At 36.6% G+C, this 26,410-nt stretch overlaps 2 protein-coding genes, 2 long non-coding RNA genes and 1 pseudogene across 4 annotated transcripts in view; 3 read left to right on the forward strand and 2 right to left on the reverse strand.

Moving 5' to 3' along the window:
- LOC129778136 (protein neuralized) overlaps window positions 1–6,790 on the reverse strand; it is an 88,036-nt gene extending 81,246 nt beyond the window's left edge. The window contains exon 1 of the mRNA XM_055784867.1: window positions 6,314–6,790. Within this exon, the coding sequence (XP_055640842.1) occupies window positions 6,314–6,338 (25 nt within the window). The 5' untranslated portion in view covers window positions 6,339–6,790. The remainder of the gene's footprint in view (window positions 1–6,313) is intronic.
- Window positions 6,791–8,914: 2,124 nt separating this feature from the next.
- On the forward strand, window positions 8,915–11,505 carry LOC129774167 (uncharacterized; annotated as a pseudogene).
- Window positions 11,506–14,247: 2,742 nt separating this feature from the next.
- Window positions 14,248–15,016, forward strand: LOC129778161 (28S ribosomal protein S10, mitochondrial). The gene is made up of 3 exons (XM_055784894.1): window positions 14,248–14,377; window positions 14,426–14,661; window positions 14,721–15,016. The coding sequence occupies exons 1-3, from the start codon at window positions 14,369–14,371 to the stop codon at window positions 14,965–14,967; spliced, it is 492 nt and encodes a 163-aa protein (XP_055640869.1). The 5' UTR covers window positions 14,248–14,368; the 3' UTR covers window positions 14,968–15,016.
- A 5,715-nt stretch (window positions 15,017–20,731) lies between these two features.
- On the forward strand, window positions 20,732–21,732 carry LOC129779084 (uncharacterized). Its single transcript, XR_008743563.1, has 2 exons — window positions 20,732–21,356; window positions 21,422–21,732. It is a non-coding gene; the product is annotated as an uncharacterized LOC129779084 (long non-coding RNA).
- Window positions 21,733–23,401: 1,669 nt separating this feature from the next.
- LOC129779002 (uncharacterized) lies at window positions 23,402–24,402 on the reverse strand. Its single transcript, XR_008743545.1, has 2 exons — window positions 23,778–24,402; window positions 23,402–23,712 (listed from the first exon to the last, which is right to left on the reverse strand). It is a non-coding gene; the product is annotated as an uncharacterized LOC129779002 (long non-coding RNA).
- Between the last annotated feature and the right edge of the window lie 2,008 nt (window positions 24,403–26,410).

The raw sequence follows: 26,410 nt of genomic DNA on the forward strand, positions 1-26,410 counted from the left end.
ACGATCGCATTTTATTTTCTTGTGAAAAAAAAATTATTTACCCTCTACCTCCCAAGTTTTTTATTTATCTAAAAAAAACTACTCCACTTTTATCTCGAATTTCCGACTTTCAACAAAAAATACTCCTAGCAGAAATTATTTTTTTTTCTTTATTATAGTGACTTTCAACACATTTCGGCTAGTTCGTCACTTTTACTTCCATTTTTGGAAGAATGTCGGGAGTGAGAATTGAACTCGTGATCTCTGCGTGAGAGGTATGGATGTTACCACTACGCCAGATCGCCTCCCTCCTAGCAGAAAGCTGCCAGCATAAAAACAATGTGTATGTGTGATAGATGAAAATAGTCTAAAGACGTTGGGGGGTGAACATTGAAAATAATGTCTGAATAATTTGAAAACAGAATCCGCGAAGCCCGTCTAAAGGCGGGCTTGGGCTGTAGAGGGTTAATAAACGTCGTAATTTCGGTTGTCACACCGGGCTACTACCTTAAACTTCTTCCGTTCATTTGCCTCTAGCCCTGAGACGGACCGTTGTGGAAATAAACTCTACTCCATACTTCTCCTTTAGAGAGACAATCTACTCCCGGTAGACGCACACCGGCCACGATGTTACTTCGATGACCACCAAATGAGAAGTTTTGTGGTTTCAAATCGCGGATGGCTTATTTATACCAAGTAAGTTAAAAACGAGCAGAAACTAATGTATCAGTTGCTCGTTATTGACGGTACGGGATGGTAAGCACACAAATGTATGGGAAAATGGGAATGCTCCTAGTTTTCATTTAAAGCATTGAGGGACTAGTGAATTGTAATGTATAGTATATCAAACAAACTTCGGAGAATTTCCGATCCGATTGGTATGCGAGTCATCAGAATTCGTTCGCTGTGAAAATAGTTATGAACGTTAACTTTATTTCGTAAAAACGAGACATGTTTTCGGATTTGGCACCATTCTTGAAAGACGTAGTTTTACGTCAAAAAAGGCCATTTCCGCATCGGATCTATCTAAAATCCAGATGATTTTAGAAAGCAGATAATATTGTGTGTTTTCTGGAATCAGCGAGATGTAATCTGCGCAAAATTATTTGCTGAAAGTATTTTGTTTTTGTATTCAATTTAAACCGATATATGTGGACTGGTGCGATATAATGTGTTGTATTTTCTTGATTAATAAAATAGTTATGAAAAATTTCCCTATACTAGAATGTGTGCCAGCGTGAGACCACTACTTTAAACTAACCTAAAGATATACAGCGCTCTCTGCGTTTTGGTAAAACACTTCCACTGGCAGTCAAATTGTTACCGCGTTGAGCCCCGTCTGAGCTGGAAACTGACAATGAAGTTTCCGTATGCCCCCCTAATCATAGTAGACTTTTCTGATAATCATTCTCCAGCTTTGCTATTCTCGTTTCCAGTGCAGAAGCTCTCCAAACGAAAAATCTACCGTCGGTTCTATGAGACTGTCGCGAACCAGACGGAAAATTCATTGTCAAGCCCCATGAACCAACGCGGGGTTCAACTTGTCAATAAGGCATTAGTAATATTCTATTCGGAGGAATATTAACCCTTTGCTCTCGAGGCGCTTTTCTGTCGGGTGAACCAGCAACTCGAGAGTAATCTCATGCGCTCCTGCTTATTTCATGAGTTCGTTATTGTTAACTTAAAATAATTTTAGACATAATAAGACACTTTCAACTCGTATATTTTAACATTATACATACTTTTTTAGGTTAATGAAATACAATTATTAAAGCATCTTCACTAGAAGTAATTTCTTTGTCGTGTTCTATACTTATTGGGCTCACTAACATTGAAATAAATATTGCGATTGCCAAGAAGGCTGAGTTTGAACTGTTGTCGAAGACAAAGTCCTACTTCGCTATAAGAGATGAAAGTGGTGCCGCAGACTAAATATCGTAACGATAAGCAGCCATTCACGCATAGTTTGGGACTTATGGTGGCCCTGTCGGCTACGCTGAAAAGGTTGCTTGTGTCTGTGACATAAACAGTTTGCGGTACAGCTTTCATCTCCTATGGCGATAGAATCACCCGAGATAAGACATTTAGACACATCGATCTGAATGGTGCTTCTCAGGCACCGCTCGAGTTATTGCATCACATGCAGTGGTGCCTGAGAGGCACCGCTCGAGCGCAAAGGGTTAAGTCATCATTCAGTGCAAAAAAAACTTCGAAGGAAATCTGTTATATCAATTCTTTTCAGTTCAAATGTAACTAAAAATTTCACGGCATTTTGTTTCCATGAGCTTCAGTGAAGATTTAAAACGAAACATCCACGAAATCTCTACTTTTCTTTTTATAATTTAATTTAAATAATTTAACTAAATTTTAAAATTTTTTATTTTTAAAATAATTTTTAAAAAAGTTCCAAAAATACAATAGTAGCTTTGGATTTTTCCAAGGAAGGCACTGGACTTCTGGAAGCGAAAGAAGTAGATTTTTTTGAACTTAAACGACACAAATACACAAAGTCGAAACACAAATCAGCTAGTTATTTAATTCATCAAGCTCATAAAAACTGAGATAGTAAAAATGTGAACCGCGTAACAACAAGATTGACATGCTCTGCGAATAGTTATCTATCTGCGGCAAACAACTGCTACTACGAGCGCAAGGTGTAAAGCGATCGGCTTTAGCTTTTGAGAATTAACCTTACAGATGCAATGCACTTGTTGCATCCATTCGTTTTTTGTTCCACTTAACCTTAACCTTCTACCTCACCCTTCTTGCCTTCGGTTTTTCGCTGTTCGTGCATATTACGACAGGTGTAAACAAAACATCCCTTCGCTCGGACTTCGAGCCTAGCGTGAATCGTTACACACACGTATCCTCTGCGTCGGGGATTCATCGATTCATCGAAGAGATGCGCGAAACCCAACCTGACGGTGATCGTCAATTTCCGGTTGAAACAGCAGGCCGCTAAATGTATAATGTTATTTCAAATCGAGTGTGTTTCTTTATATAACGAAAAAAATTTTGACGTAGAACTACGTCTTTCTGGAAGGGTGCCAAATCAGAAAACAGGTCACGTTTTTATGAAACAAAGTTAACGTTAATAACTATTTTCACTGTGAACGAATTCTCATGATTTGCATACCAATCGAATCGGAAATTCTCTAAGATTTGTTTGATATGATATACATTACAATTCGCTAATCTCTAAACGGTTTGAATTCATGAAAACTGGAAGAACTTCCTTTTTCCCATACATTTGTTCTGTCGATTTGTTTGCTAACTCTACTCGTATTGCGAATGCTTATAACTCGAACATTTCTTAACAGATGTTTGCATCAATTGATAGGAAATATTTCTATGCATCTATCACAATTAATAAAATATTATTTTTTATGAGATGAACAATTGAATAACAGTAAAATGTAATGCGTTTTCTAAACGCCCTAACTTCCAAGTTTTGATTGGCCCGATTTACGGTTTCCCCAACACAGACTTCAAAATCGATGTACCTGTGGAAATTGGACTTCAAAATTAAGGTGCCACAATGCTCGGCCGCATGTCGCAAAAAAGGAGAAGTTCTGCCTTAGTTTTCGTTTGACCATTGTGTTCACAAGATATTACCTCATCCCATTGTCACTTGTTCCGATAAATGACACATGACCTAAGGTTTGATTCAGTTAGAATCCCTGTTCATTTTTTATATTTACTTGATTTTGTAATTCCCGATTCTAAATGAAGCTTTGGCATGAGTCGTTTTCAGATATATCGTATATTCCGAGGATTTGGCGTTTCTCCGTCATATAAATAAAACGCTGCCAAAAGGGCGGGTAAAAATTAATTACGGACGAATGGATTGCATAATATAATTGTGTAGTTCTACGTCGAAAATATGCGGTAGATACAACCCCTTCCAATTTAAAAAAAAAATCGCTTAAAAAAATTATTTTAAAAATTAAGGTTCATTTTTCTCTAAAAGGCATTTTTTATGAATAGCCCATACAATTTCCAACAAGTCGTCCATACATCGGAAGATGGGCACATTTACAGGGAAAATTTGTTTTTAACAACAACTTTTACAGGGAAAAAATTTTTTTAACAATAACTTTTACAGGGTAAAAGTTATTGTTAAAGCAACAACTTTTTCATCCTTTCTTCGAAAAAATTACAACTAATCCTAATTTTGTTTAAAATCGAGATAGCAATATAGTGTATTGGACAAAGTTTTAGATTTTATAAAAATATTAACTTTCCTCGAAGACGTCAAATTTTCTATCTTTTATAGTTTCTGAAATATAGGGCATTTTTGTATGGAGACCCCTGAAAAAAAATATGTTTTACTCTTTATATTTTTGTGTGTAAATTCTCCCGGTTTGACATGTTCTTAACACGTTTCTGAATAAAAAAGTTAGCAGAGCATATAGATAAATGCTTATATTAGTTAGTTGCCTTAAATATATTAGTTATTATTAGTATATACTGTCAGTTACCGGTGACTGACGAAACCTGAGCGAAAATTTGGTGTCAGTCGCCGGTGACTGACGTGGCAGTCAACGTGTTAATAGTAATTTTTCAAAGAAAAATTAGAAAAAGTTGATGTTCGAAAAACTTCATCCCTGTAAAAGTGCCCATCTTCCGATGTATGGGTGACTTGTTGGATATTGTATGGGCTGTTCAGATCTATTTTTTCAGATTAAAAAAAATGTTTTCGACAAAAATGAATTTTAATTTTCAAAATATTTTTTTTCAATGATTTTATTTTTCATCAATTTACTTGATATTTACTAATGAAAACATAAATAATTCCCTACAATTCATTCTTTGAGTAAAATTGTGTAAGTCTGATGGATTTTGTGTGAAAAATTACTTGAAATTTTGAGTTTTTTCAACTTTTTTTTCGAAAAATGTTACTTTAAAAACTATAAGATCTACAAAATGTTATTTAAATAGGGAAATGTAGAGAATTATTTATTTTTTTATTAAAAATTATCAAGATAAAAATAATCATTGAAAAAAAAATGATTTGAAAATTAAAATTTTTCTTGTAAACATGTTTTTTTTTTCAAATTCTGATAAAACAGATTTGAATAGCCCATAGAATTTCCAACAAGTCACCCATACATCGGAAGATGGGCACTTTTGCAGGGAAAAAGTTTTTCGAACAACAATTTTTTCATGTTTCTTTGAAAAATTACTATTAATGTTCAATTCGTAACATTTTTATGTATAAATTATCGCGATTTACATGCTCTGCTAACTTTTCTTATTCAGAAACGTGCCAAAAACATGTCAAACGTGAGAATTTACAAACAAAAAAGTAACGAGTAAACCTTTTTTTTCAGAGGTCTCCATACCAAAATGCCCTATATTTATAAGAGATAGAAAATTGACGTCTTCGACGAAAGTTCATATTTTAAAGAGAAACTTTTTCGAATACACTATATTGCTATCTTGACTTTGAACAAAATTAGGATTAGGATTAATTTTTTCAAAAAAAAAACATGGAAAAGTTGTTAGAAAAATTTTTTTTTAAATAAATTTTTGTTTTTAAAATATTTTTATTTCAGCGAAATTTTTTTTCAACATTTTGTTATTTTTTTATGAAAATTTAAATAGTTTTCTACATTTCATCCTTTGACTCGAATTTTTTGGGTGTTATAGTTTTTGAGTGATAATTTTTTGCAAAAAATCAAGAAAACAATTTTGGCTATTTTAAAAAAGTAGTCTAATTCTTTTTTGAATATTTCAAGTATGCGAAGTCGGCGGATAGCTCTTCTGAGGTGAAGAAAAATTTATAGGGGAAATTTATGAGATGAACATCCAAATCCGTTACCTCAATATCATCGTAATGGCAGCTAGCTGGTTCTGACCAAGCCATTGGTGAAGAACTTGGTAAAAGATAAATCCGAAACTCAACATAATCATTAGAATACATTTCTACAGTAAATGAACAGTACAGATTTATTAATACTGATTGCCTTCAGAAGAGATGTTGCAAATGAAACTAAAAATACGCAAATGCGAAAAATAGATAATTCAATACGAATTTTAAATATTATATACATCATAGAAAAATACCCATTAACCCTTATTTCACATACTGCACCTAAAATTATGATAGAGAAACACAATCTCCCATTTGCGCTACATTCAGAAGAAGGGCATTGACCGACAATGTTTACTCCAATCAGAATTCCTTGCACCTTAAAATTATTGTTTACATTCCTCAACATCCTCCCAAACGCTGTTATGTAAGGACACAGTTAGAATGTTGCCACTTTCAGAGAGGATTGTTAAAAGTTCCAGATAATTGCAGAATCAAGAAAAACAAGAGGGCGCTTACCAGAGTTACTGATCGTTTGTCCCATGGTATTCTCATTGGACTCCACCAAATTCCTTCAGCCAAATGCAGATCCAATAAGAAACTAAGAACACATTCACTCTCCGTAAACGCTTTAGCTACTTCAATGCATGCGATTCAACTAGAACACAACAGACACAGACTAAATCAATTTCACCGGTTCCGGTTACTGCAACTGACACCCAAATCACTTTTAGTAAAATCGATGAAATTAGTTTCGGCAATAAAAATACTTATTTAAACCAATCACTCAATGTTTCTTATTGCTGCAAAACCTCTCGAAAATACAATTGGCCCGTTTTGTAGGTTTGCGGCTGTCATAACATTTTTCACAAATTCTTTCATGTTCTTAACTGTCAAAACTCGATAGGGATGTCAGCGGTATGAATAAAAAATTCGATGTTTTAGATTTGCTTTATGACGTTGGTTATACTTATGACAGACATACAGCTGTACTTCGAAAAATGTATGTCTGTCACCATGTACAGCGCTAGAACCATGCAAGCAACTCGGTACAATCGCTGTATCTGTACCGACCTGTTTCACCGTTGTACATGACTACAGTTGTACGGTGCGCAGCGCCACAAACGGTTAGTGGTGGGTAGCATGAACAAACTGAATCAAAACACTTGGTAAATATTATCTTCATTAACTTTCGCTTGAGTTAATAACTCAGATTGGAAACTTGTTTGTTGTGTTTGATAGTTCAGACGCTAAATAAAAAACTTTTTCATTGAAACATGAGGTGAAAATTGGTCGAATTTCTGATTGTCAATTTGACATGCGGTGCAATGTACAACCAAAGTATGTCTGTCATGCTACGATGGTACCTGTACAACGCTGTACACGTACAACGCAAGTACAGCTGTATGTCTGTCCCTGGTATTATACTTATGACAGACATACAGCTGTACTTGCGTTGTACTTCGAAAATTGTATGTCTGTCACCATGTACAGCGCTAGAACCATGCATGCAACTCGGTACAATCGCTGTACCTGTACCGACCTGTTTTACCGCTGTACATGGCTACAGTTGTACTGTGCACAGCGCCATAGACGGTTAGTGGTGGGTAGCATGAACAAGCAGAATCAAATCACTTGATAAACGTTCTTTTCATTGACTTTCTCTTAAGTTAATAACTCAGATTGGAAACTTGTTTGTTGTGTTTGATAGTTTAGACACTAAATAAAAACCTTTTTCATTGAAATATGTGGTGGAAATTGGAAAAAATATCTGATTGTTAGTTTGACATACGGTACAATGTACAACCAAAGTATGTCTGTCATGGTACGATGGTATCTGTACAACGCTGTACACGTACAACGCAAGTACAGCTGTATGTCTGTCCCTGGTATTAGAGTGCTCATACACTGTTAGGCCGAAGTCAAATATTTGACTATTTTTCAGAGATAAAATTTGATCAACGTGTATTGGTCAAATATATTTGATGCTAAACACTGTCGCGACCGCCAATATAATCGTCCATTGCGATCGATAGATGGGCTTCAAACATGAAGCCTCATCCCGGGAAGTTCTTTACTTGTTACAGCGAGGAAAACTCTATATACTCTTTTATGAAGCCGGCTAGTACGTGGGTGCTAATCACGTAATGCGGCATTGGTTGTGTTCCACACTGTGACACTCTCCCAGCTCAATGGAAGCGCGTCCTCGCGCTATCAGCGGAGAGAGAGTGCCGACAATGTTTAGCTCGTGATGTTACTGCAGTCCAATGCGATGCGAGGCACAGCTCGATTGTTGATTGTTCGGCTTAACTACCATGTCCGCTGCTGCTGTTGCTCCTGCTGTTCGCCCAGTTTGATGGTTCCTCGGATTAGCTTCAGTGTCCGATGCTCCTTCTGCTGTTGCTGCTGCTGCTATTGAAGCAGACCGATGCGACACCCAGCTCGATATTGGCTGCTCGAGTTAGCTTCCTTGTTCGCTGCTCCACTGCTGCTGGTGTTCCTTGTTAGATGTTGCTCGTATCACGTCCGTTGTAAGAATGCCCGCTGCGCGGAGTCGCTCGCGCTTTTATAGCCTGGCTCATCTTTTCCTTACATGTGATTGGTCTATAGTTCTCATGGCATGATTCTCATGTTTCTTTATTGTTGTTATTATTATTATTTCATCACCCTATTCTGTACTCTACAAACACGACGAGCAAATATTTAGTACTTGTTTGCTTAAAGGTTTTCAGACCAATTTGTCAAACCATGTACTGAGGTACGTTAAATATTTCAGTAATTTTTTTTTGTATTTTTGATGTTCGGCGTTATTTGCCACTGTTGATAACTGAAGAGTGGCAAACAAAGTGGCAAGTGGCAAATAAAACTGCCAAAAGATATGCCAGATCTTTTCATTGTAATTTTTATCCATTCATTTTTAAATTAGTAAAAATCTGTGTAAAAATTATTTTCTATTTAAATTGTTCAGCTAAGTTTGTCATTTTTTATATTTTATCAACCCTAACGAAATTATTCAATGAATTTTAGGCCTGAGACATGTTAAGAATATTGAGCAACACGGATCAATCTGTGCACCTGACATTCATGCCCGAAAGTAAACGTTAGTAAACATTCCGCAATATGGCCGTAAGGTAAGTTTATTATTTTCTATAAAAGATTATATTCTTATTTGAAATGTTTGAATTTAGTTACTAGGTTTTCGAACACAATAATCATTCAAGATGAGGCGCACAACCTGCAGACAATGTGCGAGGAGTATTCATCAACACGATTCGAATCATCCAACATTGCCCTCTGTATTGGTGATATCAACTCGGTGAGCCAAAACTCACTGCCGATTCCGAACGGCTGTCCAAAGAAATTAAATATGCAACAACTGACTTGGAAATCAGGTTTGGAAATGTTTTGGATGATGTTAAGATACTATCCTCGAAAGGAGGAAGAACGTTTTGAGGAACGTATATATTTGATCTTCTCGAGTTTGCTGTTTTTTTGGTTTTATTGGTTTCATGTTCATGGTTTCATAACATTCCATGAATTTCTGTTTTCAGATAAAAGAAACCAACTTTGAAGTCTCAACCTGGATAATATAATTCAATACATTGCGGTAGTTTCCCGTCGTGGGGGTTTGCAAAACTTCGCGTTTCTGGCAATAGTTTTTGCCGGTAAGGGTCCCCAGTACCGACAATCGATCGATAAATGTTATAAAATGTACAAAATGCTGAAGCCTGTTCTGTTGGCGATGGCACAGAATACCGCCGCCTCGCACGACGTCTAGGCAAAGTGCTCTATAGCTTTGGGTTTACTCAATTTCCTTGGTTAGGATGATATTGGGGACTTGTTGTCACTGACGAAGAGCTTCGAGGGAATCCAATGCGATGCTGCCACTTAGAGTTACGCTCTTAGCACTTGGGCCCTACTGCACAGGCTTGTTCCCTCGGGGGATTTGGTTTCCCTTGTTCAAAGTAACAACGCCATGATACCATCGATCCGAAAATTCGTCGGAATGCTACAGAGTTCCCATATTGACGTAATAATGGCTCCAAGGGAAACCATCGCACTCATCCTGGAGAGTGGCCGCTCTCACGAAGACGGCTTTCTTAACGAGGAACTTTCCGATTTAATCGAAGCCACCAAGAAGCTGGCCACCAATGACCACAAGCATCGCACTAAACGTGACCGCTAGGCGCAGCGTGCGACCATTCGTGCACCGCTGCCTGGAGGAAAATATCTCGCCGGAGATTTGCATCAAGTTCGGCTAGAAAGCTCTGCTGCTGGACACGTGTCCAGCAAACATTAAATCGTATAATTTTGCACGTGCTAAGTCTTACAAGATATCAGAATAAATCATAATCGCATATAATATCAATCAAAGTATGTATCGTGTATATTTGAAATCGCATAAAATGTAAAAACTCGATTTTATATATCATTATCAAATTAAGTCGCAATTCGATATAATAAACATCAGTTTTATGATGTACATTGTCATAAATATATATTTAGTCCGCATCAAATGCGTATATTACGCTGATGCAGTTTGTGTGTCGTATAAGCGTATAATTTAATTCGATTCAGTACTGCAGTAAATCGTGTTGCATGCTGAAGAAAATCATGAAACAGTAAATCATATTAGATCCTAATAAAGAACACATTACATCATATTGAAATGTCAATGAAATGCTTCAACAATGACAAATGATTTACAAAAATTGACTTCTGAATATCAGCACTCGAAATTGCGGATGTTCGATGAAAGTTACAACGGCAAACATCTCTTCTAATGAAATATGCAGCAAAACGAAGTGAACTACGCCATTGAACGCCAATCTTAGACATATACCACATCGAATTTGGCACATTGCATCGCATCGCTTGCAGATTGCCAGATTGATTTATTTTATTCATTATAATAGTAATCAGAATTTGGTTGGATATGATTGAGAAAACAAATTATATAGTGGAAATTGTGATAAAAATAATTTAAAATTGAGATAGATTCATTGATATTCATTTATTTTTTATTATTCCAGTTCAATGATATTATATATTTGGTTACTATAATAGGGAAATCAAAGATTCTTTTTTTAAATAATAAAATCGGCAACCAGGAATGACTAATCCTACTGCATAGAATGTATTAGGTTATATCATATCGAATCATATGTATGAGTTCTAACCGCTGTTGAATTAAATTTCAGATAGCCGCGCGAGATAGCTGGTGGATGATTATCCAGACGACCGGAGTTCGAACCCACATCGGATCAGTTTTCACTAAACATCAATCTGTGCCATTTTAAACATTTATATTCCACTCACAACACAAGTAAATTGAATAATTATTATTTCTACAAATATAAATACTCATATATAAAAATGGCGATTCGTGAGGCCATAATAAACATTTTACGAAAATATTTTGCAACATTTGCTTTTTTTATATATCTGTAATAAATCGTATATGAGTATGGCAAAAGTCATATTAGGTGCGTTGACAATTCATGAATATATTCATATTAGATCGCAATTCAGTTTCAACATAATCGCTATTATAGCCGATCAAAGTAGCATATTCATCCAAACTAATTCGGTAAGCATTTGCCATGAACGTGCATCTGTCGGAGTACGGCTTTCTGTGGGATGTGCTGCAGCTGGGCGGTTCTACGAGACTGTCGCGAACCAGACGGAAAATTCATTGTCAGTCCCCATGAACCATCGCGGTGTTCATTGTGTCAATAAGGCATTTCTAATATTCTATTCGGAGGAATATTAAGTCATCATTCAATTGATGTGCAAAAAAAAACTTCGAAGGAATTCTGTTATATCTGTTCTTTTCAGTTCAAATGTAACTAAAAATTTCACGGCATTTTGTTTTCATTACCTTCAGTGAAGATTTAAAAGGAAACATCCGCGAAATCTCTACTTTTCTTTTTATAATTAAATTTAAATAATTTAACTATAAAAAAAAATATTTAAAAAAAAGTTTTAAAAATACATGTACCCACGCTATTTATGAATGCTAAAATAACTCTCATTCGGACTGATTCAAACGCTATATGATTAAAATTGGTGAGATGGGAAAAATACATTTAGACATCAAATTATTGTCATCAAGCCATTACTAATATTGGAACGTTACTTTAAAAAAGCTGTAAATTCTGTATGAAACCCAAAAAAAATCTGTAACCTGTAACTACAGATTTCTGGTTACAAAAAGTTTGAAAAATCAGTATGAATAAAAAAAAATCCTGTAGATCCCTGTTGGTTTGATGCAGAGATGCAAGATGTGAAGATACGCCTTCATTTTGAAGACATTTCTCGCGTAAACAAATTAATGGATGCACACTATTACTTTTCAATCAATGTATTGCAAAAAGAAGCGCTCAAATATCTAACCCCTCATCTTTTAATCACTGATAATCACTTTTAATCACAAAATGTCTAATGTACAGATTCGGATTTTAAGTTCTTTACTGTTATTTTGGACGTCACATTCCTCTGACACCTGAAATGTCCGTATTGTCAAAGCAATCATAACAACACGAAGTCGTACTTTGGGCATTTTGAGTTATTGCTTCTTTCGGCTGCTATTATCGTTTCAGTATAATTCAACGAATGATTTCCTGTTTGCTGTATTTTCCGTTTCGAATTTTCAGCTTCAAAATTAAGTCACGGAACAACCTTTTTATTAGTTATTCAGAGTTATTATTAACTGCTAGTTAGGTGCTCCCGTGGTCGAGTGGTTAGCGTCACACATTATCATGCCGGGGGTTCGGGTTCGATTCCCGTTCTGGTCGGGAGAATTTTTCGTCAAAGAAATTTTCTCCGACTTGCACTGTGGTCACGCGTATTCTACAGCTTACCACTCAGAATACATTCAAGGCGTGTTATTCGGCATAGAAATCTCAACTAAGTACTAATAAAAATGACGCAAGTAATACTACGTTGAGACGGCGAAGTTCCTCTAGGAACGTTAGAGCCATTTAAGAAGAAGAAGATTAACTGCTAGTAGTAAAAGTAGCGATTCCTTTTAAAAACAATTCATTGAACAATTTTAAGCTTCGTTCCCGTGAGTTGACGTGAATGTGACATTGAACCATTTTAAAAGTTACATGAGAGTGCCGTACACAAAATTTTGTGATGCTGAGAATACGGTTCTTGGACTCACTCTCACTCTCTCAGTAACTTCAGACAAACCATAAGTAACAAATAACGAAAAACGCAGCCTTGAATTCTTTCATAATTTATGGAAATCTTCATGGTTTCCTATAACGTATGCCATCCGCGTTGACGGCATTGAGCATTCGGCAATAATTGATTTTTAGACGAAAAGAAAACGTTTTTAAAATTGAAATTATGAATGAAAATTAACTTTTCCGTACCAAATTAGTATTCTATTTAAATAAAAAACACTTTTTTTCAGGCGATGAAAAAAAAACTTGTGTGAAATTGTTTTTGGAGAAAACTTTATATTGTAATGAAAAGTGCCAGTAACTATGTTGGAAATGTATAGACAAATGGTAACATAAAAGTCAGAAGTAAGTGTTTCAATTAAATATCATAAAGTGAAAATTTTCATTCAAATTTGAAAACTAACTTCGTGCCTTCTAATCTGGTCCCTGTTGCATAATCAGCCTCATAGTATTAGTTACAAGTTACAAGTCACAAGTCTAGAAGTTAATATTTTGCATTGCATAATAATCTTACATCGGACTAAGGCCAGGCGCAAGTTGAGACGCGTATAGCGCGAGTATCTTGCCGCGATATAGCGCCTGTTTTTGTGGTTGATGAAAACAAATAGAACGGCGCAAATTGGCCAGATGACGCGAGATTGTGGAGCGCTCGTCAGACACGACTCGCGTGACACTGTGGCTGAACCACAGTTTCTCGTGCTGGTCGTACCGGTCGGGTGATTGTGTTGGTAAATAATGTGTGAATCAGACATTGTATGCGAGTGGCACGTTATTTACACCAAACTGCGACTGAATATGCGGCTCCACCACGCTACGTTTGTGGCACGTATGAATCGTGTTGGTGGTCTCGTGTTCGTTTACGAGCGCTATACGCTTCTCAATTTGCGCCTTGCTTAATAATATTAGTACTTGTTTTATCAGTAACTCGTCATTGTTTTACTAGTAACGCCTCATTTATCTGTCAAATTCAAAGTTTGTTTATGGACATTATGGTCTTTCTCACTGTTGATTCCCTGATAGCCCGGTATCATTGCCTTGGCTTCCTAGGTCGATCCAATGTAATGTTGAACTCATTTGTTGGCGTGGTTTAAGTGCGCCTCTACGATTTAAAAGCTTGTTGTAAGGACAAATTACTCGCAAAATTTGCTCTATCCCCGCAGGAGTTAAAACTATCAGTGCATTTTATCGGATTATTCACCTACTGCCCCATCATGGTATGTACGCCACTGCAAAGATCTCATATAACATCGCATATTTTGTGATTATCTTAAACATCGCTTCCGTTGTGTCAAACAGTAACTTTATTTTGTTTTCATATTTTCACGTAGTACATAGAAGTTACCCAATAATTTTCATAAATCCAATTTTATCATAACATAAAATGTTGAAGGTACAACGGAATATCGTAAACTGGGAGACACTAATATTATATTTATAGGCGCTTAACCTGTATAGAGGATTGTCGCCGGCTCCTTTATGGTTCAATAACGCGAGGTTTTTCTTCACCGAAAAAAGAACAGTGATTAGTTCTGGTGCGGCCGAAAGTGGAAATCCAGATAAATTATATAGTCGGGTCGAACTCCAGATGAAAGGTATTGATCCGGCCGTTATGAAAAGCTATGCTTATTTCGCAAAAACTGCTGCCGAGCATTTAGACATCGAAGTGGGGAAGCAGTAAGTTGTTTCAAGCAATTTCATTCAACGTTTAATTTTCTCATGCAAAATTCTTTTAGCTGGGCCCTCCGAAAGGCGGTTAAAGATCGTCTAACACTTCTGAAATCAGTGCACATTTACAAGAAGCATCGAGTTCAGTATGAAATCAGAAACTACTACCGTTTTATGCACTTTCATAAACTCACCGGATCCACGTTGGACACGTTTCTCGAATACGTTGAACGTAATCTGCCGGAGGGGATAGCTCTGAAAGTGACCAAAGTGGAACTGCAAGAATTGCCGGAACATTTGAGGTCGGAATCGTAGAAGCTGTTTTATATTTATGTAGTAATGAATAAACCATATTTCACTTCAATATCTATCCATTTCATATACAGTAAGTTACGACATCTAGCTAATTCGACAGACCTGTAATGCGACACGAATAATTCGACATTTTCGTCTCTATTTGGACATTTCAATAAATATCTTTGTATAAGTTTCTACCACGCGATAGGTCTTTGGGAGTTTTTAACCTAGAGTATGAATTTGGCATACTTTTCCGATGATTATTTGTTAGATTTTCAATAATTTTCCTGTTTTAACTTATTTTTCGCATTGTGCAGTCTTTGTTGATATGTCCAATTACAGGTCATAATCGCCTCTAACGCGGCACAAAGTAATACTTCGGTATGTCGAATTAGAGGGAACTCTATGGGCCCTAATATATAAATCGAGGCGATAAGAATTTTGCTTGTAGCCATATTTTACGATTACAGATACCGAGCAATTCGATAGCATCGAGCGAGTGATAGCTATCGGTGCAGCTTTCAGAATATTTCGAGTTTGGTTTGTTTGTCGCATACTTTCAGAGAATTAGATGTTTTGGTTTGCGTCCCTGATATTTTTCCTTGAGAAACATTTCAGAAACGTCTAAATATATGCAATCGCAACACATGAAGTTCGAACTCGGTACAAGATTATCTCGATTCACGAAATATGAGATTTTGCTTGTGATTTAATCGAATCCTCGATTCGATTTATAGAATCGAGGATTCGCCCTAGAATTTTTGGAATTTGCACTTTGTTTCTTTAATTTTTTGTCGGGTGTATTACAAAATTCTAAAGGCGCGTCCACATTATGCCGAATGATACCGATCGGCCTGTACCAGGCGGCATATTCGGTTCGTTATGTAATGTGGACGCCACATCGGGTGCACGAAACCGAAGCCCCATCGGATGTACGAAGCCGTCACGACCACACGAAGCACAATGTGGTCAACGCTAATTTGCTTCGTTTTGTTTTGGTTCGACTTTCTCGAACAGGACCCACTTGTTTCGGGTTAGTTTCGGTTTGTTTCGAGTCGGTTTTCGGCAAATCGGCAAGCCCGGGCGGTACATCCACATTTAGTCGACTTTACTGAGCGTCCAAGGCCGCTCGGCGTAATGTGGACGCGTCTTAACATTCTTCGATTGTCTTCATCCTGGCATGCATAATCCTCTCCTACCAATGGAAATAAATTTATTGCTCTCAGTTCACTTGGGTGGCTTTCAGAACACACATTTTAGGGAAAAAGTTCTGCCATATGAAAAAATATGGTTGTTTGACACTCTCAGGCAGCTCAACCCTTTTTCTTCATGAATAAAGAGTATCCAGAGTGGGCGGAAAGTACGAAAATTCTTGAAAATAAAAATATTCATCGTATCCACGTGGACAATATCCAATCCCCCTCCTCCCCCATCGTGGACAAGCGTGTATTTTTTCGTAACTCTTAATTTCCCCCCTGAAGTTGTGGACGGGGTTTTTGAACAGGCCCCAAGTGATAAGATGAGTAAAATATACGCTTTTTCATCAGTCAATGTTTTTTTTTTGCAAACTCAAATCAAATTTTAAAAAAAAGTTGTGTGATGCAATAACTCCACTGGTGGGAGAAATATCCAAGAAAAGTATAAGAAGCAGGAAAATACATCTGATATAAGTCCAGGTGAATGATGTGAACACATTCAGTAATAGTGGCAGAACTTATCAGCAGTACAGATTTTAGAGAAATATTCCTGTATTTCCCTTTTTTTTTTGCAACGTTTATTAAGGCTCAAAAGGCAACTACCATGTCAAAGCCGGAAATTCATGTTACAAACTTTAATAAATATCCACTAAATACTAAAAATTAGAAGGCGTAAAGAGGGAAAACTTAAATGTAACGATTTACACAAAATAACAAAAAAAAATATTTACAAACTACATACAGATACATATATAATATCATTTTTATAAGCGAATCTCGGCCTTTTTGAAAAAGGAATTGATGATCTTCATTTACTCTATATCTTTGAGTCCCAGTATATCTCTAAGAGGCATTTTTCCTCTGTGCGTGCTCTCAAGTGTTTCATCCTCGTGATGATTCCCTTAAAAATGCGTCGATTTTCTAGCGTCTTATAAACTACTCGCTAAACTTGGCCAATTTGACAAAGGATTTCCTCTGCGTTAACTTTTGTGACACACAAACATTGAGTTGATTTGCTTAACCAGCCTTTTTCAAATAATAAAAAACTTTTGCATGGATGATTATTAGCTCTCTTCTGACAACTGGCAAGCGCCCATCGTCGTATGCCTTGTTGGTAGCGTCCATAAACAATAGCTTCATTATTGAAACATTGATGGTTGCATTACACCGTTGCTTCCAATCTCCAAATTGGCCCCGAGGTATCCAGACCTGTATTAACATTCTTTGGAGACAAAAAGCAGACAAATCTCAACGAAAAGAATAAATTACCTGTGCCTATTCATCCCTATCTTTGTGTCGAAAAATCATCAGTAGTGATCGGTAAACTTGAATCGTTCATGTAACTTCATGTTAATTAAACTCCGGGAGGAGCATCTATTTGGTCGACATTTCTTAGGGACAAAATTCAAGAACTTTCTGAATTAGAACACGGCAATAGTTATGACTTTTTTGTTAGATTTTTTCCTGAGTTAAATCTTGTGAGAAAAAAACAAACGGAAAATAGGTTTGAATCAACGAAATTTATAAATTTGTTAGATTTTACGAATGTAATACCGTGATTCTGCACGTTATTTTATCTATATGAGTAATAGCGAATTCGTTTTTGAATCGAAGCTCTGTAATAAAAGAACGTTTTCGGGATCACGAATGAGGAGGTTTGTTGGTGTGCGTTATACAGTCTGATTTGTTTATATTTGCGATAAATGTACAGTGGCGATATTAGTGCTTGGGAGGTAAACTAATCTCTATCAGATCAGATGGACCAAGTGTAGTGTAAAATTATAAAAGTCTGCATGAAAATTTCTACTTCATGTTCACCTAACACATGTAGTCCTAACACTAACCTAACCATTCGTCGATGCATTTCCTTTTGCTCCACAAATAATTACCATCATAATATAAAATCATCATCAGACATAGTTTTCGTTTAATATGTTTTTGCAATTTGGAAAAAAAAGTTTCTGATGTCATCAAATAAAATACATATTTGATACGTAGAAGTAAATTTTTATTCATAGTTTTTATTTTAAAAGCATGTTCATTCCACCTGAAAACTCACATTTTTTTCGCCTCCCAATGAAAGCACACGCAAGCTTAATGTCGTCTATATGAATAATATTTTTAAAATCAGAATCCAAATTGGATTATGATTCCAATACTACAAAAGCAAAAGCAGCAGGTTTTCCATTTTCATAGTCTTCATTTTTTGATTTTCCAAAATAATGCTCGGAACCTAAGTGGTGCGGACTCAATCCACTTCATTTTCAAGCAAATTTATGGATTTTTTCAAGCGATTTCTTGCAATAAATTCTCAGACCACCAGAGATGCCAGATTAATAGATATGTTAGTAAATTTACAGACATATCTGTAAAATACTTTTTATTTTTGTTGCAGACTTTTTGGATACAACAATATTTCACAGGTTTTTGAAAAATGAGAGACTCTATTTATCACATCAAAGATATTTGACTCATCGTATTACATTTACCCATAGTTTTAATACATAAAAAGTTTTTATATTTAGTTTATATGAATACACATGACGTTAGACCTATTTTTTGAGTAATTCATAAACACTTTGTCGCCCGGCGTAACCACAGTCGTTATGTGCGCAAACTAGAGCCTAACTGCCGGTATCACCACAGTGATTACGTGCGCAAAATAGGTCGCATTGCAGTGATGTCGTGAGCATAGTATCGCTCAGTGGCCGATGACAGTACTTCAATATCTTTTGCATTCTGTTGGTGTTTTGTTCGGTAACAATAAATTGTATACGTCAGTGTTTTTCATTATTTCATTTGCCCTGAAATCATTGCAGGCGAAACAGACACTACGATTCTTCACGATGAATGAAAAATTGCATTAAATGTATCTATACTATACTTCAAAATTTCATGACAGTGAGGGAACAGAGTCGAGAACTTATGAGAACTATCGATGAGATTGGTAAAACTTAACAGATTGTAATTTACCGAGAATATCAAGAACAGCCGACGACAAACCAAGTAAACCGAATTAGCGCTGCCGCCGCCAAGCGAATAATTTTTTAGCAAACGTACGGTGCAACATGTGCGTCGCTAATTTCCTAAAAAATGACTCTCCTAGAGGGGTATCCTTTGAGCAAACGACAGTGAGTTGATTCTCAAAGCCTTAACCCTTTCGTTACGGGCGTCGTCTATTGACGACAACCACGTGACGAGCTGTGTGTACGAGCGTCGTCTTTAGACGACATGAAATTCATACTGCTCTTCGATCACACCAGCGCGATGTGCATACTTTTCGGCGCAGTACTCCGTACAGGGGTAGCACTGCGGCGGAGCACACATTTTTGAGTAATATTAAGATTGACTACAGCCGAGCGAAAATGGAAACCCACGGAGTTTTATCCCAGTCCTTGAGCATCCCTTCAACCTCGCACTGTTAGCCTATATCTATCTATATAAATGAAAATGAAAGGCCAAATCTGTTCGTAAGCAAGCCTCGAAGAAGGGATGATCCGATTTTAGACTTCTTTATTTTGTTGTATTCGTCTCTTCCCGTAGATCAATATAGTGGAGAGCAAAATCGGAAAGTTTCCGGAAAACTCAGAAGGAATGTAGGAAAATTCGGAAAAATGAATTCTCATATGACCGAAAATTACATCATGATAAGCGCGTTTAGTCCATTCAATATTTGCGCTAGCGAAGGTGATCTTTGTTCGAAAGTGGAACTGGATTTTCAGGCAATACAACGCATTCCTATATCTTTTATCTATCTATATGAATAAAAATGGAAGGCTAAATGTGTTGCTTATCCGCAAATCCGATGAAGGAAAGGTCCTTTTTGAGCTGTCTTCATTTTATTGTATTTGTGGTATTCTGCCCACAGAACAATGTTATGATGAGGAAAAGTTTCGAAATTCGTTCTATAGAATTCATATCAAAACAATAATGATATGACATATACTACATTTACTAGCTGACCCGGGACGAAGTTCGCCGGGTGAGCTAGTATGTGTATATACAGTTATTCACATTTAATGCGACATGCCGAGGCACCACTCAGTGTCGCATTGGAGGCTATTTTGACTTGTAATTAGACATTGGCGATGAGAGTGATACAGTGTCGACGCCTGGTTGGGACTTTCAATTTGGGACCATAATTTAGGCCCCGAACTTGATGTTTACAAAAACGTCCAATTAAAGGTAAAAATGCCCAATTAAACGTGTCGCATTACATGTCTTTCAGCCATTTCATGCCAATAAAGTGGTTCTCAAGAGGAAAAATGATTTTTCGGACCACCGGTTAACTTTAAAAAATCATATCTCAATAACGAAAAAAAAGCATCTCTGAAATCGAGATATGTTATGTATAACAAGCTTTCAAGAAAAGTATAAAAAAAATATAGCGCCCTCTAGTTCAAAATAATAAAAAAATACAATCGATAAGTACAAAAACAAAATCCTTTTTTTCCTTACAATTTCAATATATTATATTTTAATGAAAAGCTAGCTCATTGGCTTCAATTAGATATGTCGATAATCTAAATCGGTTCAATGATTCAAAAGTTATGATTTTTTGAAAAAAGTCAGTTTTGGGTAAAACTGGGGAAAAATGATTTTTCGGACCACCCTAAAATGGAAATGGTCACCCTAACGAAAAAAAAGGGTTTAATGTTTTGCAATAAAGAACAAAACTACCACTTTTCATTGAAATCTGAGAACCACTATATCGGTTTGGCATGGAATGGCTGTATATATAAAAGATGTACATATACAAAATATACAATAATATACAAAAGACAATCTAGCGTGCATCGCGATGTACAAAGTATCAATGAATCTGGAAAAATTAACATTAAAAGAGATTTCTACAGATTCGCACGCTTTTACAGACATTTCCACATTTTTAACAGACTTTCTCATATGTTTACAGCCTTTTTTTAAAAATCATCTGGCAACTCTTCTTTCCACTTTTCATCGAATGTTTTCAAATCACAGGAGTAAACATTTACGTGACTGTGACTTCGTTTGTTTTTATTTCGTTCGGAGAAAAATTATATCAGGGAAAGTGGACATTAAAAATGCGTTGCTCAGTGAAAGGCTGCCCGAATACGAGTGAAAATGTTCGCGTTAGCTCTTATAGCTTCGGAAACGTATTTACAGACGCACTGGGTTGATTTTTGCGGAGACGACAAACTAGTTCCGAATAAGGATTCGCGTATCAGTGGAGTAAGTACGATGTTTGAATTATTGGAAACCAAAAGTGTAGCAAACCTTTCATACACATTTTCAAGATTATTTTGATAGCGTCTTAATGCAGTGGACTGTGAAAACTGCTACTTAATCCCGCTGCGAGATACCAAAGCAGCCTTTATGCGGATTGCCCAACGTGAGAACCCAAAATCCCCCCGTGGGCGCGATGCAGACTGCCTTCATTGCAGTGATGCAGCGGGGATTTTCCATTCGCATGGAAATTCACATCACTGTAGCAGATTGAGGGACTCGTTTCATCGGAGACAAAATACAACACACACTTAAACTACTATAACTATGTACATTGTATTTTACTTAATACTATAGAAATATACATGAAATTATACAAGCACTTAAATTTCTTCTTAAATTCTGCTTCAAATTTGCTGCTGTTGCGTACACTCTGTCTTTAATCGAACTGGTGTGCTGTCCTTGTACAGCAAAAACTATCATCCAATCCGTTGGCGGAGCATGTTGGAGTGAACTAAGCGTTATTTGTAGTTTGTTGATATTCGGTCAAGTTCTGATACCTTGCAATATGAGATTCTCTTTCAGAGATGCAATGGCCAATTAAACAATTGACGGAAAAATGAAGTTCGTTCATTTTATAAGTTTAATTATTTTTGCATTTGATAACAATACCTTTTTTATAGTGTTGATTATCATAAGAAAAATAACACTCCTGATCGTTGGATCTCTTTTGACATTTCAATTGGATCTTTTTTGACAGCCGTTTTGATTCAGTCCGCACTACCTAGGTTGACAGTTGCCTCGACAGGGTTTCCAGATTGGAGCAATACAAAACCATACACTGAAGTATCATTTTAGTGATTTTGTTTACAAAATGCCAAAAGAATTTTACTTCTAGCTGAATATTGTTGCAAAATGAAATACAATATATTAAGCTTGCTTTTCAATCCTTCACAATGAAGACAAATTTACGCGAATTTCATTTCGAATCAGAACGAAGCGCGGGATCTCTTGCGAAAGAGCGAGAACAGATAGAACCTCCCAAGCTTTTGCTGTGTGCCTCTGCCCACATCCGAAAGTTAGAACAAGACAATCAAGATAGGTGCGACAAGATATAAAGAATTTCGATCAGAAGACATCGATGGAACGATGTAAGCAATATTCAAGCTTGCTGCAGGATAATAAATAATTTTCCGAATTTCTATTTATATTATACTGAACTTTCTAAAATTGAAATCTATCAAATTCGAGACATACTTGAACTCACATTTGTGAGAAATATGAGTTTGTTCCACCAATCTGGTACAGATTGTTTTCGTTGTAAGGACGATAGTTTGACAGATTCGCATGTTTTCGTAATTCAATGTGAATGACTTTAGCGAAAACATTTCGCAATAACCAATTTCGCACCTGATAAATTCGATCATTCTAAAACAAGCATTAGATCACTCATGGAAAATTCGTTTTTGTTCAGTTTCAACCCCAATTCCAAAACCTAACTGCTGTCAAAAAGTTTTTTATTCACTCAGTTTTAACCTAGTTTCGCACTAGGTTCAACCCAAAGCTGTTGGATTCGCATTGAGATGTTTCACGGGTTCGCACTCGTGTTCACCAATACAACTATACTGAACTGCCATGTTCCGAGCTAGGTAGTGCGGACTGAATCAAAACGGCTGTCAAAAAAGATCCAATTGAAATGTCAAAAGAGATCCAACGATCAGGAGTGTTATTTTTCTTATGATAATCAACACTATAAAAAAGGTATTGTTATCAAATGCAAAAATAATTAAACTTATAAAATGAACGAACTTCATTTTTCCGTCAATTGTTTAATTGGCCATTGCATCTCTGAAAGAGAATCTCATATTGCAAGGTATCAGAACTTGACCGAATATCAACAAACTACAAATAACGCTTAGTTCACTCCAACATGCTCCGCCAACGGATTGGATGATAGTTTTTGCTGTACAAGGACAGCACACCAGTTCGATTAAAGACAGAGTGTACGCAACAGCAGCAAATTTGAAGCAGAATTTAAGAAGAAATTTAAGTGCTTGTATAATTTCATGTATATTTCTATAGTATTAAGTAAAATACAATGTACATAGTTATAGTAGTTTAAGTGTGTGTTGTATTTTGTCTCCGATGAAACGAGTCCCTCAATCTGCTACAGTGATGTGAATTTCCATGCGAATGGAAAATCCCCGCTGCATCACTGCAATGAAGGCAGTCTGCATCGCGCCCACGGGGGGATTTTGGGTTCTCACGTTGGGCAATCCGCATAAAGGCTGCTTTGGTATCTCGCAGCGGGATTAAGTAGCAGTTTTCACAGTCCACTGCATTAAGACGCTATCAAAATAATCTTGAAAATGTGTATGAAAGGTTTGCTACACTTTTGGTTTCCAATAATTCAAACATCGTACTTACTCCACTGATACGCGAATCCTTATTCGGAACTAGTTTGTCGTCTCCGCAAAAATCAACCCAGTGCGTCTGTAAATACGTTTCCGAAGCTATAAGAGCTAACGCGAACATTTTCACTCGTATTCGGGCAGCCTTTCACTGAGCAACGCATTTTTAATGTCCACTTTCCCTGATATAATTTTTCTCCGAACGAAATAAAAACAAACGAAGTCACAGTCACGTAAATGTTTACTCCTGTGATTTGAAAACATTCGATGAAAAGTGGAAAGAAGAGTTGCCAGATGATTTTTAAAAAAAGGCTGTAAACATATGAGAAAGTCTGTTAAAAATGTGGAAATGTCTGTAAAAGCGTGCGAATCTGTAGAAATCTCTTTTAATGTTAATTTTTCCAGATTCATTGATACTTTGTACATCGCGATGCACGCTAGATTGTCTTTTGTATATTATTGTATATTTTGTATATGTACATCTTTTATATATACAGCCATTCCATGCCAAACCGATATAGTGGTTCTCAGATTTCAATGAAAAGTGGTAGTTTTGTTCTTTATTGCAAAACATTAAACCCTTTTTTTTCGTTAGGGTGACCATTTCCATTTTAGGGTGGTCCGAAAAATCATTTTTCCCCAGTTTTACCCAAAACTGACTTTTTTCAAAAAATCATAACTTTTGAATCATTGAACCGATTTAGATTATCGACATATCTAATTGAAGCCAATGAGCTAGCTTTTCATTAAAATATAATATATTGAAATTGTAAGGAAAAAAAGGATTTTGTTTTTGTACTTATCGATTGTATTTTTTTATTATTTTGAACTAGAGGGCGCTATATTTTTTTTATACTTTTCTTGAAAGCTTGTTATACATAACATATCTCGATTTCAGAGATGCTTTTTTTTCGTTATTGAGATATGATTTTTTAAAGTTAACCGGTGGTCCGAAAAATCATTTTTCCTCTTGAGAACCACTTTATTGGCATGAAATGGCTGACAGACCTGTAATGCGACACGTTTAATTGGGCATTTTTACCTTTAATTGGACGTTTTTGTAAACATCAAGTTCGGGACCTAAATTATGGTCCCAAATTGAAAGTCCCAACCAGGCGTCGACACTGTATCACTCTCATCGCCAATGTCTAATTACAAGTCAAAATAGCCTCCAATGCGACACTGAGTGGTGCCTCGGCATGTCGCATTAAATGTGAATAACTGTATATACACATACTAGCTCACCCGGCGAACTTCGTCCCGGGTCAGCTAGTAAATGTAGTATATGTCATATCATTATTGTTTTGATATGAATTCTATAGAACGAATTTCGAAACTTTTCCTCATCATAACATTGTTCTGTGGGCAGAATACCACAAATACAATAAAATGAAGACAGCTCAAAAAGGACCTTTCCTTCATCGGATTTGCGGATAAGCAACACATTTAGCCTTCCATTTTTATTCATATAGATAGATAAAAGATATAGGAATGCGTTGTATTGCCTGAAAATCCAGTTCCACTTTCGAACAAAGATCACCTTCGCTAGCGCAAATATTGAATGGACTAAACGCGCTTATCATGATGTAATTTTCGGTCATATGAGAATTCATTTTTCCGAATTTTCCTACATTCCTTCTGAGTTTTCCGGAAACTTTCCGATTTTGCTCTCCACTATATTGATCTACGGGAAGAGACGAATACAACAAAATAAAGAAGTCTAAAATCGGATCATCCCTTCTTCGAGGCTTGCTTACGAACAGATTTGGCCTTTCATTTTCATTTATATAGATAGATATAGGCTAACAGTGCGAGGTTGAAGGGATGCTCAGGGACTGGGATAAAACTCCGTGGGTTTCCATTTTCGCTCGGCTGTAGTCAATCTTAATATTACTCAAAAATGTGTGCTCCGCCGCAGTGCTACCCCTGTACGGAGTACTGCGCCGAAAAGTATGCACATCGCGCTGGTGTGATCGAAGAGCAGTATGAATTTCATGTCGTCTAAAGACGACGCTCGTACACACAGCTCGTCACGTGGTTGTCGTCAATAGACGACGCCCGTAACGAAAGGGTTAAGGCTTTGAGAATCAACTCACTGTCGTTTGCTCAAAGGATACCCCTCTAGGAGAGTCATTTTTTAGGAAATTAGCGACGCACATGTTGCACCGTACGTTTGCTAAAAAATGATTCGCTTGGCGGCGGCAGCGCTAATTCGGTTTACTTGGTTTGTCGTCGGCTGTTCTTGATATTCTCGGTAAATTACAATCTGTTAAGTTTTACCAATCTCATCGATAGTTCTCATAAGTTCTCGACTCTGTTCCCTCACTGTCATGAAATTTTGAAGTATAGTATAGATACATTTAATGCAATTTTTCATTCATCGTGAAGAATCGTAGTGTCTGTTTCGCCTGCAATGATTTCAGGGCAAATGAAATAATGAAAAACACTGACGTATACAATTTATTGTTACCAAACAAAACACCAACAGAATGCAAAAGATACTGAAGTACTGTCATCGGCCACTGAGCGATACTATGCTCACGACATCACTGCAATGCGACCTATTTTGCGCACGTAATCACTGTGGTGATACCGGCAGTTAGGCTCTAGTTTGCGCACATAACGACTGTGGTTACGCCGGGCGACAAA

This window comes from Toxorhynchites rutilus, chromosome 3, assembly GCF_029784135.1.
Source record: "Toxorhynchites rutilus septentrionalis strain SRP chromosome 3, ASM2978413v1, whole genome shotgun sequence".
In the NCBI taxonomy this organism is placed as follows: domain Eukaryota; kingdom Metazoa; phylum Arthropoda; class Insecta; order Diptera; family Culicidae; genus Toxorhynchites; species Toxorhynchites rutilus.

Bases quoted from the DNA above. Each gene is read 5' to 3' on its own strand.
- LOC129778161 (XM_055784894.1), top strand. The intron at 14,662-14,720 runs GTAAGTTGTTTC...AAATTCTTTTAG, and splicing joins GACATCGAAGTGGGGAAGCA to CTGGGCCCTCCGAAAGGCGG.